Consider the following 13,208-nt stretch of genomic DNA (forward strand, 5'->3'; position numbering starts at 1 on the left):
GTTAGGACGGCACAAAAAGCTGGGATGGGCAATCTTTTCTTCTTTATTTCTTTTTGTTTCCCAACAAAATTATGTATTGTGTCTCTAAATTAAGTTAGACGGACAACACATGGCCAGTGGGAGGACACCAGGGCAGCCTTTGTCCTCTCTCCCGCACTGACCACAAGCCTGGGCTGTGACTATCAGAGACTCTCTGGGTTTGCTCAGTGCTGAGGGCTATTGACAAACAACCTAACGAATGTAGAAAATGGTTTTCACCTCATATCCTATTAAGATTTTGCTTCTAAAACCAACTAAAGTAGAAACATTAAAATATCTCTCAACTGATGCCCTTTTAATAGATTCATTTTTTTACCCCCTTAGTATCACCCAGATCAGAAAGTAATTATGTAGTTATTTAGGGACCAAAGAAGTAGAATCCATACTGGGGGGACGTCAGATTTCTGTTTTGTGGCTAGAGGGCATCTGAAAGAAATCCGGTTTCCATAGTAACCATAGCAGGCCTGATCAAATCAACAAATAGTTACAATTTAGCTGAGGGTTTCCAATGGACTGTCTTTCTTCCCCCATCTGGAAAAGAACATTGCAAATTAGATAAAGTCTTCAAAGACAATGGGGGCTTTCAGAAAATCCAATTTTGGCAATAGTAAATAAAAGAGAAAAACATCTGCTTTCTCCCGTGTGACCTATCTGTGAGTACCTTGACTCTGGTAGTGATTGGATTCTATTAATTTGCTCATTAGGAAGAAAGAATCTTAAATTGTTTCCCAGGTTAAAGGAAAACAGAGACTTGGCAGCATCTCCAGGGTGACCTTGTCCCTTCTATGCCTTCCTGACAAGCCTCAGGAGGCTCCTTCGCCACCCTCCCCCACACAAGAACCTCACAACCTTCGAACGAATTTGGACATCTTTTGGTTTAGACTCTAGTGTGGTTCTGAACAGTCACAAACATCAAAAACTACAGACACACACAGGATGTTTTTCTGCATGTATCTGGGATACACGAGAGCCAGTGGGGCTGGCAGGTGGGCATCAGCATGTAGTCCACAGGACAGTTAGTAAGGTCCCCAGCTTCTGCTCCCTGCTCTCACCCTTTCTGCCCTGCTGATCTCAGTAATGAAGCTGTAGGCAGGAAGAAGGGGCCTTCTTGGACAGCATTTAGTGTGGCTGGGGGAGATGGGTGCTCTCACGTAACATGCTTCCCCAGTGGAGCCTCTCTTGGATGGGAAGAGGGGTGACAGTCTTGAGGCATGACTTTTTCAGGGACTGAACTTAGGCCATCAGACTTAGTAGTAAATGTCTTTACCCGTGGAAGCTACCTTGCTGGCCCACAGCATATTAATTTTATTAATTCAGAGGTATGTTCTAGATCTGCCATGTACAGTAGAAATATATACACAGACGTACATACATTGTTTTAGATTTTCTAGAAAATTCATTAACAACATAAAAAATAGTTGAAATTGGGATGGAGAGATGGCTCAACAGTTAAGAGCACTGGCTTCTCTTCCAAAGTCGTGAGTTCAATTCCCAGCAACCACATGGTGACTTAGGACCATTCATATAATGAGATCTGGTGCCCTCTTCTGGCATGCAGGCATACATGCAGGCAGAACACTGTGTATATAATACATAAATAAATAAATTTTTAAAAAGAGAAATAGTTGAATTATGTTTAATGTTCATATGCAGATGTAACATAAAATATCTATGATAATTATAATCTGACTGTGTAATATATTTATCCAATATATTCAGGATATTACTTCAGCATACATTGACCATGAAGTGGTTAGTGAAATATTTTACATTTTTTTCATGTTACTGTGTCTTTGAAAGCCTGTGTATTTTATATTAACCACTTATTTCAAATCAGACCACACAGAGTTTAGTTTTGTTTAGAGATGGTCTCATGTAGTTCAGGCTGGCTTTGAACTTCTATGTAGCAAAGGATGGTCCTGAACTCTTGATTCTCCTTTTTCCTTCTTCTGTTTCCCATGTACTGTGATAACAGGCATTTGCTATGATGCCCAGCCTAACACTGTACATATTTGAAATAATCCAAGGTCTCACATGACTAGGCCTTGTCAAATTATACAGCACAGTCCTAGGGGATTTTCACCTGTAAGGCCAGAACTGAGAGAGGAGCAGAGACTTGAGAGTCCTGTGGGCTCACTGACCATCCAGCCTTCCAAAGCAGGGGTCTAGGTTCTATACCAGCACTTAAAGGCAAAGGCAAGAGAATCAGAGATTCAAGGTCACCCTCAGCTACATAGTGAGCTTGAGGAGACCCTGTATGGGGAAAACAACCACGCAACCAACCACAACAACAACAACAACAACAACAACAACAACAACAACAGAACAATAAAAAAGAAATTTGTGGTCTGATAGAAAGCTGAGTGCAATTTCTATGTTTGACTTATGTATATAAAAGATCAAAATGATCACCTCACCAGAAGCGCTGGACTTTCACAGGAATGGAATCGGTGGTAAATGAACAAGCTGTGCATCACTAACCTAGTTACTTCCCTAATACCCTGCTAGAGGCTATTCTGACTATGGTTCCAGTATTGCTAATGCTTGGGGTGGTTTCTAGCAATCATATATCAGGTAAACTCACTTTTGAGTATTTACTCAGGCCCCTAAACCAGATCACTGAGTTGCAAAGTCTCCATGCAGTATGGGATCTTTTCTCCTTTCCTAATAGCCATAGATAGCCCCTTCTATTTGGGGGTCATCTGTAAGCAGAGACTGTACATTTGTTTCCAGGCCGCTCCTCAGACCTGAATAATCACACAGAAACTATTAATTACAACACTGCTTGACCAGTGGTTTAGGCGTATTCTTACCCAGCTCTTATATCTTAAATTAACCCATTTCTATTAATCTGTATATTGTCATGAGGCTGTGGCTTACAAGATAAGGTTCTGGAGTCTTTATTCTTCAGCAGCTACATGACATCTCCTTGACTCTGCCGTCTGTCTGTCTGTCTGTCTGTCTGTCTGTCTGTCTTTTCCAGCCTGGCTATATTCTGCCCCACTATAGGCCAAATTAGCTTCTTAACCAACAGCAATAAAACATATTCACAGTATGCAGATAGGAATCCCACATCTGATACACTCTGAGACTTACAACATGCCTGACTTACAGACACAATGTGTTTCAGAAATTCATTTTACAGACACACTGTATCTAGACATCCATCTAATGAATACAAGGTTGCTTTCCTAAGATGATGTGACAAAAGGTGATAAGGGTCTCACCTTCCACCCCTGTTTCAAAGTAGAGCCAGACAACATGGCAGAGAATCCACCCATTCTGTGGAACATCATTTCAAGATGAAAATGCATTCATTTTAACATGGGCAGTAAACCATGGTTTATGGGTAAATCTGGTCTGCTACTTGTTTCTATAAATAAAATCTTACTGAAACACAGTTTCATTCATTACACATTATTAGCAGGGTCTTTGGTGCCTCACTGCAGCACTAAACATTGCAACATGCTGTGGCCTGCAGATATTATCTGACCTTTTACAGGAAAGACTTGCTGAGCTAGAGGTAACCTAACCTTGGGCCCTCCTCCCCTTCTCAGCACTGACCATGAGGCTACAGTAGGAGCAGAGGCCAGGGTTTGGGAGGAAAGTCTGGTCCTGGCTCTGCCGAGCTTCTATAGAGAAACTGCAAAGCAACATAACAAGGTGTTGTATTGTATTTACTTCTCAGGAATCTCCCTGCTTCATCTCTGGGCCCACAGGTACAGAAGATAAGTTCTGCAGGAAGTAGGGCTGTTTGTTCTGGCCATGACTGAAGCCTCACTTACTGAACAAATGAAAAGATATGTCATTTAGTTTGCGACTCAAGGACTGTGTGTGCTTTATCTGAAGACAAACGTTAAAAGCCACAGAGATACTTTGTGGGCACTGTGGTCAAGGCCCTGGTCTGCGTTGTCTTTTGGGCAGCTGCACTGTTCTGATAGAAGCTATAGGAGCAAGCACGGGCTTTTCCAGCCATCCTGGAAGTTTTCCTCGGTTCCTATCAGCTTCACTTGAAGATGATTGTGTTTGCCAAGATTCTAGAATCAACAATTTAAATATGAAGAAAAAAATCCATCTAATTATCTGATGAATCATTCCAGGGTGGGTAGAGCTGTCAGCGCTCATTTGTTTCGATTTTTTAAATTAGAACGAGTGACTTTTGATGCCTTAGGTAAGGTTGGGAAACCTGTTAATTCTTTCTAGAACACAGAGATGCCTGGACGTGATGGGGACATAGCTCTAATTCCAACACTGGGGAGGCAGGAAGCATATCTTGAGTTTAAGAGCAATCTGAGCTATACTTTTTTTTTCCCCACGCAAAAATCCAAAAACCACCATCACCAAAACCAAATCAGATGCGGACAGAACAACTAATGGACGAGCATGTCCAAGTTTTGGCCTATAGGCCATGCTGCAGCTCAGGACGGCTGGGAAGGAGGCTCAAGGTATTGTAGATTCAATGTTGTGTCAAAAGATTGGGCGTGCATTGTGAGAGGCCCCTGGGAATCAGCCAATGACAACTCAGCATTGAACTTGTCTGCAGCCCAAGGATGCAAAGTGGACAGACTACATGGGAGAGGGACAGATTGCCACCAGCTCATGTGAGCTGAGGGGTACTGAGGGGTACCATCAGCAATGGGTCTAGGAATGGAGAAGGAAATTAATATGGTGGGGTTTAAAGAAGCTCCCACATTATATCCTCATGCTAACTTACCTGCTGTTTGGAAAGGCTGGCCACCCCCCAGATCTGCTCAAATGTGAATCCTGCTCTTTCTGTACCCCGTGCATGCCATGCCAACACTGGGCACTGAGGAAGGAAGGACTGTAACTATCGCATGTATAGACCTGATCGCTGAACTGCTACAGGACTGTGTGCCTGCCTAAGCACACCAGACAATTCCATTTAAACACAGCATGGAAGCGGTCACGAACTCCCAGCATCTTTGCGGTTGCATCAGCTACAGGCTTATGCCTGGTCTCTTGCAAAATGTTCAGGAAATGAGCAGATACTAACTGAGGAAAATCTGGGAAATAAAGCCAAAAGATGTACACAGGAGATCCTGGGATGTCGTTCATGCAGGTGTTCTGTCTAAGCATAGGCCTCAGATGGTTGGTACCTGCCATCCCCAGCCACTGAGGACCCCACACCCCCAGGCTGTATGGCCCTGAGCTAGGGCTCTACTGCCAAGTTCTGCTCTCCCAGCATGGAGACAGTCTCTAAGAGAAATGCTTCCCCTTTGGCCTCAAGCCCTCCAGCCTGCCATGTTTACTTAGATATATAACTAGGAACTGTTGACCTTTATAACAGGGTGGGCCCTTAGCTCTGAGAAACAGGAAGTTAACTCACCAGGAAGTCATAGAAATGAGGCACCCGCGTGGGTCAATATTTCTCTATCAATAAGGTGGTTTCGGATTTGAATAACTTCAAGTGACATGCCTGTGAAGCCCCAACAGTCCCTCTCTCATGGATGAACAGTGACCATGGATGACAAACTTGGGGTGTGAGCATCAGTAAAGAGTAGCAGATTTCTGTCCTGCCTGAGATAGGCACTTCGTGTCCTGAAACTCCTTCTAGAAGGATCCACCCATCCATCACAGGGGTGGATGAGGGTGGGAAGTGTATCTACGTCTTTCTGGGAAGGTGGTCTAGGGCTATGACCCACCTAGTGCAGGCAGGGGTGGAGGCAGATGGTGGAGCAGGTGAAGGAAAAGAAAAGGGTGAAGGGAGGGAGGGCCATTCCCGGAAAACTGTCTTTCAAGCTTGCATTTGACTTCCTTAGAGATCACACGAATCTCAGTCTTCCAGTCTTAAACACATATTTCCTGTTATTACTTTCTCTCATGTAGCATTTAAAGACTTACATTTAAATTTTATGTACATGTGTGTCTACCTATTTGTGTGCCTGTTGATATCACTTGGAGCTGGAGTTACAGGTGAATGTGAGCTGGCTGACATGGGTGCTGGGAATTGAACTCTGGTCCTCTGGAAGAACAGAGAATGCTCTTAACCGCTGAGCCATTGCTCCAGCCCCCTCTCCTGTAGTTTTTGACAGTAGAGACTGAAGTCTGGTTCTTACCAGATAACTCTTAGTTGAGTGGAAAGCAATAGATACATGTTTGACCTACACAGCATTAATTGACTGCCAACATTAAAAGAAATCGGAAGACGTCATATAAAAAAGTGGGACTTTTGGCTTCTCTTGAGGAACAGGAGACATGGCAGCAAGGGCTTCCATGTGTGTTGACAAATGCCACATGACCCTGAGAAACAGGAACTGTCCTTCTATTTTAATATTTTTGTGGAAATAGGGATAGATCCCAGGGCTTTGAGAATGCTAGGTAAGTGCTCTACTACTGAGCCATGTTCCGAGCCTGAGTGGCCCCTTTATGTGTGTTTGAACTCACTGGCTCACCCATCCCCACTGCCCCTTACTATCTCACCAGCCTGGACACCTGCTGTTCGGAATCCTTTATTTAAACTAGACATGACTCACTTCAATCATTTATGCAACCTGGCAGCCCGACCTTCAGTATCACCAAATATCATCAGCCTGATGATGGAATAATCTGAACTATTTCCTGTTTTACATCCTTTAGAATCCAGTCCATCTGGTCCATACCTCCCTTTGGCCACAGTGTAAGGTTAAGGACCATCGGCATCCATTGGTTTCCATGTTTTAGTGTATAGACTCACTGCCTATACACCTGCGTATGTCTCTCTGTATGTTGCTTTCAGACTTCCCAGGATTTCCAGAGAACACTGTGTGATAGTGAATGCTACAAGTTGTACAGACTGCAGGGGCTCTAGAGAAGCTGACCAAATGGTCAAATGCAAAGTAATGGGAGGGAGAGAAAACATCAGAGATGGAGACCGGGGTCCTGAGGCAGGGATTTTGAGGGAAGAATGCTCACTGTGAGCTGAGCTGGAGGGAAAGTGAGAGAGAAAAAGGAGAGGGGGCTGGAGAAAAGAAGGGGAAAGAGGGACAATGAAACTGGACAGAAGGCAAACACACAGACCCACGCAGAAGGAGAGCAGGATGCTGCCTGCTTAAACGGAGACTGGAGGGAGAAAAAAAAAGATTCCAGACAGTAATGTCTGTTGGGGCTCATCCTGCAGAAGAAAATCAGGGCAATTTACTTTCTATAGAAAAAAAATCCCAGATACTGGAGTGGTGGCTAATTATAGAGAAATTGCTCTTAGGAAGTCCCTCTTGGAGGCAGAGCCCTTCTCTGTGAGAGGAGAGTGTATCATAACCTTGCTATCTCCCAGCATTGCACAGACTGTTTCATTGTGTGGAAATCAAACATGTTCTCACCTCTGCACCATCTCCAGTCTTCGGTACCCAAAGGACATGGGACGCAGAATGCCAACAGCTTGCCAATGAAAGCCATTACATATAACATTTGCGTTCTTAAATCAAACAAGTATTAGCATGAGAAGTACTCTGGGCTTGCCAATGACATGACAAGAATCCAGCCCTCCCTGAAGACATGCTTTGTAGCATGGAGGAAAGACAGTGTCCTGCCCATGGCTTCATGGAAATCCTCACCTCAAACTTCTGCCTGAGCTCCACATTGCCTTCTTCGTCTCCTTCTGGGATGGGCACGTTGTAGTATTCACCTTCTTCTTGGTTGAGCAATTTGTACCTTCAAAGACGGGAGGAAGAGAGGGTAAGGGTCCGGCAATGGCTCTTCACCTTCAGCCTCTAGTCAGGCTGCTGGAGAGATGCCTCTACAGGGACCACAGAAGGGGCGGGGGGAGTGTATCGCTAGCCTCTTCCCGGCTTCTCTCTACCGCCTGGGGTTTGGAGTCCTTGCTGGATCTCCCTTACCATCCACTGGCTGGCATCTTCATCAGCTCTGAGACACCAAAGGAAAGGGAACCCATGAAGTCATTCCGTGTCGTTCGATCCCAGTCCCAGATTTCTACAGACAGTCGCCGGTCTTTGTCTGAAGGCTTTAACTTGCTACAAAACAAACATATACACAATACATTATGTTGTCTCCACCATGGGGTCTTGGGAAATACCAACATGCTCACAGCCTGTGCCTGAAACAAACAGCATCTTTAATTTCCTTCCTGTGTCAAAGTGTAGTCCTTTACACTAGCAAGCTACAAAAGCTCTGTCTAGACCAAGAATCAATGAATACTGATCCCAGGCAACTCAACTCATTTTGTGTACACACACACACACACACACACACACACACACACACACACACACACACGGCTTTGAACCATTTATTATGATGTACAAATAAAGTTTTATTAGAACACAGCCTTGGCTATTTGTTTATGTATCATCTGTGGCTGCTTTGGCAACAGAGCCTGTATGACCCACGAGGTCTAGAATACAGACTTACAGTCCTTTTCTCTGACAGACAGACAGACAGACAGACAGACATTTTCTTCTGGCTGTACACAGAGGAAGTGCTTCTTGAGTATATCCCCATGGGGGGCCTCTTGTGCTCCCTCCTATGAGTGCTCCCTCGCTCCTGATTCTTCACTCTTTCCTGCCATTTTTCCCCTTCCTTCATCTCTGGGGATTTCTGTCACTCTTCCAAGACCAGGCTCAAATGTCACCTCCTTGAGGAACTTTTCCCTGCTTAGAAGTGAGTCTGTTTTCTCTATTTCAGGAGCAATAGTGCTTTCTACACCACGCATTCACTGTTCTCGGCTGCAAAAATTACTCAATTCTTGCTTCATACCCTCTCCTAGCTCTCAAAAGAACTAAGTCCATCAAGAAACGGAACACATCTTATATGTTTTTTTAGTCTGTAACACCTCAAAAATCTTTTTTTTCTTTTGTTACAGAGCAGGAACTGATCATCACTGTGGGGAGAGTGGTGATTATCTCTATGTCCTCATCCCTACAGCCTTCACCACTCTCCCCACCCCATTGTCTCTAATAACGGGGTCGGCTGTATGTGGCATGTGGGGGCAGAGATCATCGCAGGACAGGGAAGAACACTTACAATGTGAAGGATTCGTTCCACTGAGGGTTTAGTGTGGAGCGGATGGTCTTGGTTTTCTGTTTGCTTTCATTCTTGGGGTCAGGGATGAGTTTCAGCTTCACGTAAGGATCTGAGAGCCCATTCGGATCCATGGGGATTAGATTTTTTGCATCTCGTACTGTGAAGAGAAAAAGAAAAGAAAATGTAAGAGAAAGAACACTGACTTGTATTTTTTTTTTTAAAAACTGTTTTTATTGAGTTATATTTTTTCCTCTGTTCCTTTCCTTTCCTCTCCCCTCCCCTTCTACCCTTTCTCATGGTCCCCATGCTCTAAGATCTACTCAGGAGATCTTGTCTTTTTCTACTTTCCATGTAGATTAGATCCATGTATGTCTCTCTTAGGGTCCTCTTTGTTGTCTAGGTTCTCTGGGATTGTGAATTGTATGCTGGTTTTTCTTTGCTTTATGTCTCAAAGCTGATTATGAGTGAGTACATGTGATACTTGTCTTTCTGGGTCTGGGTTACTTCACTCAATATGATGTTTTCTAGATCCATCCATTTGTCTGCAAATTTCAAGATGTCATTATTCTTTTCTGCTGTATAGTACTCCACTGTGTAAATGTACCACATTTCCCTTAACCATTCTTCAGTCAAGGGGCATTTAGATTGTTTCCAGTTTCTGGCTATGACAAATAATGCTACTATGAACATAGTTGAGTACATGTACTTGTAGTACAATTGAGTATCCTTTGGGTATATACCCAAAAGTGGTATTGCTGGGTCTTCAGGAAGGTTGTTTCCTAATTTTCTGAGAAATTGCCATATTGAAATACAAAGTGGCTGTACTAGTTTGCAATTCCACCAGCAAAGCAGGAATGTTCCCTTTACCCCACAACCTCTCCAGCATAAGTTGTCATCAGTGGTTTTGATTTTGGCCATTCTTACAAGTATAAGATGGAATCTCAGAGTTGTTTTGATTTGCATTTCTCTGATGGCTAAAGATGCTGAGCATTTTCTTAAGTGTCTTTCAGCCATTTTTGATTCCTCTGTTGAGAATTCTCTGTTTAGGTCTCTACCCCATTTCTTTTATTGGATTATTTGTTCTTTTGATGACCAATTTCTTGAGCTCTTTGTATATTTTGAAGGTCAGCCCTCTGTCTGACGTGGGGTTGGTGAAGATCTTTCCCCATTCTGTAGGCTGCCGTTTAGAAGGCTGACTTGTGTGAGTCAGCATTGGTGTGGACACCATGCTGGATGAGGGATGTCAAGATGGTGTTTGTAGCCCGATGGAGTGTCACATGCCTGCAGTACCAGCACTTTGAAGGTGGAGGCACAAGACCACCCTTGGCTACATAACAAGTTCAAAGCCAGCCTGGGCTACATGTTTTAAACCTTTGTCTACAATGAAGATGCTGTCTGAGAGGAGAAGAGATGAATTAGAAGCCCCTGTCACTCAATATGAGGTTGTCTACTACCTTTGTTGACAGTCAGTGGGTGTCAAAGGGGCCCTCAAAGTTCAGCCTCCAGGCTAAGTACAAGTCTAAAACAACAGCAGTGACCACATTCCAGGCCCTAATAGAAATGCCCAAATCTGGTCCCACTCAGACCTATGGAAGCAGAGCCTGCATTTTAACAAGATTGCTAGATGTCTGTCTTAGGGTTTCAATTGCTGTGAAGAGACGCCGTGACCATGGCAACTCTTATAAAGGAAAATATTTAACAGGTGATTAAAGGTCAGAGGTTCAGTCTATTATCATCATAGTAGGGCATAGAGGTATGCAGGCAGACATGGGGCTGGAAAAGGAGCTGAGATTCCCACATCTTGACTCTCAGACAACAGGAAGTGGTCTGTCTCACTGGACATGACTTGAGCATATATGAGACCTCAAAGCCCGCCTCCACAGTGACATACTTCCTCCAACAAGACCACACCTACTCCAACAAGGCCACACCTCCTAATAGTGCCACTCCCTTTGGAGGTAATTTTCTTTCAAACCACAATGACCTTGCAGTTTTCCAGAGGGAAAGGAGATGCTTGCCCCATTTGGGCAACCAGCAGGCCTGGCCCATAGTGCTACACAGGCAACTCAGTGTCTACAAAGTATAGTTGTTCTTCTGCATAAAAGCTGGCAGATCCTACACCTGGTTGTACCTTGGGATCCTTTGGGAAAGGGGCTAAAGTTCCAGGCTCAGAGTTAAAGTAGGATGATCAAGGGAGGCAGCCCAACAACTTTTTTTTCTAATATGATCCCTAGTTGTTTTTATTTTATGGTAGAGATGGACCACTGACATTTCAGGCTGGGATTCAGGAATGCTATCCAATGTGCATCATACATCATCCGGGAGGAGCTCATTCCCAGGGCAGCATCTTGGTCCCCACCTCAAAAATTACAAACTTTGAGTCCTCACTTTGAGTCCTCACTTTAACAAGATCCATAGGTGGCTCCAGAGCATGTCCTGGCTTCATAAACAATAACATGGGAATTAACAAATAATTACAAAGAAAAGGCACTTCCTTCTCACTGGCGAACGTGCTCTTAGATGTAGCTGGCTGTCTAAAGCCACTGAATATCAATGCAACAGTAATTATCTGTGAAGATGACAAGGTTCATCTGCCTGAGTCTGTCTGCAGTATGTCTCCGTCACTGTCTTCCAAAGGCAACTTCCTGATGATGTCATACCATCAGATACAGTCAGCTGTGAGGAGGTTCTCTAACCCAGAGGTGCACACACCATGGCCCCTGGACCAGCACTGTTAACATCATGTACTGAACCAGAGTTCCATGCAAGGGTCCAGAGATCTGTTTATCAAGCCTCCAGGCAATTCCATGGTATGTGGCTGGAAATCCAAATTACACCATCAGAACTCAGGTGAGCTAGCACAGGCCATTGGTGTACATTGATTATGAAGAGCGAGCGATGGAAGAAATTTAGAAGCAGTTCCCGGAGCTGGCAGTGGGAGGAGACATACTAAAGATGTTGGGTGTTTGGGCTCAAATGTGGCAGGCAGCATGTCACAAGAAGCAGACACCGAAGTCAAGCACTGTCTGTACTAGCTTGTTATCCTACAATATGCCGATTCTCACTAACAGCCTTATGTCTTTCTCACTCAGTAGTCTTAGCCTAAGGAGCTGACAGTGGGCACTGAACTCAAATATTTTGAGGAGAAAGTGAGTCAGGATAGGGCTGCAAGCCACAGAGCAGCGGAGGCTGTCTTCCCCAGTAGTGCATGTGGGCTTTCCAAGCATTTCTTGCATGAGACATCATCTATCCCACCCAGCTTGAGGGCAACCAGCATGGGCTCTGCAGCTCCGCAGCTCCACTTTACGGCTCTACCATCAAACCTGTCCTTTGCTGTGTAAACCCAAGCCAGAGCTAAAGTCTTTGAATCCATTTCTTTAACTAGAAAAATGACTGGGGCCATAATTCTGATGATATAAACTTATAAGGAAATAAAATGAAATAATGTATATAAAGAAACTTATATACATTGTCTAAGCTGGGGAACTTGTAAAGAAGGGGGGAAAGATCATTGTGTGAATGCTCGCTACATCTTGGGCACATTTAAAAATATTATTTTTTAAAAATGTCTCTGATAATTTTATACATGATACAGTATTTACATCATTTCTACCCTTTTCCTCCACACTGCAACTTCTCCTGTGTACCCCTTCAAACTCATGACCTCTTCTTTGATTATTGTTATGCATGAATGCACGCTTGCACACATGCGTCTATATAATATTTAATGTTGCTAGTATGTGTGTGTTTAGGGCTGGCCACTTGGGACTAGATAAGCTACCATGGTCGCTTCACTAGAGAAAGGGGATCCTCTGTCTCCTAGAAGCCATGACTACCTGTAGCTCTTCATCTAGGGGGCCTTGTGAGATTTTATCCATCCGCAGCGGAATATCAGCTGGTGTTAATCATGTAGGTCTTGCTTAGGCAACCAGAGTGTTACTGTTTCAGAGGTACATCGCCCTCTCACCTGGAGAAGATTCTCTCTCACAGCAGACATCCTATGCTCGGGCTTGTCTTTCGGCCCCTCTTTCCCAATGTTTCCTGAGCCAGAAACAGTAAGTTAGAGGTGTCTCTACAACCCATTGGAAAATCTGAATGGAGTCAGACTTCTTCCAAGACTCAGCCACTTGACACTCCAGGTGAGAATTCAAGGTTTAACTTATGCAGCACTGGAGGGCCAAACTCCAGCATCA

At 44.1% G+C, this 13,208-nt stretch overlaps 1 protein-coding gene across 1 annotated transcript in view; it reads right to left on the reverse strand.

Moving 5' to 3' along the window:
• Positions 1-13,208, reverse strand: part of Prkca (protein kinase C alpha) — a 235,614-nt gene that overhangs the window by 64,701 nt on the left and 157,705 nt on the right. Inside the window, exons 5-7 of the mRNA XM_026780073.1 lie at positions 9,016-9,172; positions 7,872-8,006; positions 7,590-7,686 (exon numbers count right to left, since the gene is read on the reverse strand). Of these exons, the coding sequence (XP_026635874.1) occupies positions 7,590-7,686; positions 7,872-8,006; positions 9,016-9,172 (389 nt within the window). The remainder of the gene's footprint in view (positions 1-7,589; positions 7,687-7,871; positions 8,007-9,015; positions 9,173-13,208) is intronic.

This window comes from Microtus ochrogaster, chromosome 7, assembly GCF_000317375.1.
Source record: "Microtus ochrogaster isolate Prairie Vole_2 chromosome 7, MicOch1.0, whole genome shotgun sequence".
Taxonomy (NCBI): Eukaryota; Metazoa; Chordata; class Mammalia; order Rodentia; family Cricetidae; genus Microtus; species Microtus ochrogaster.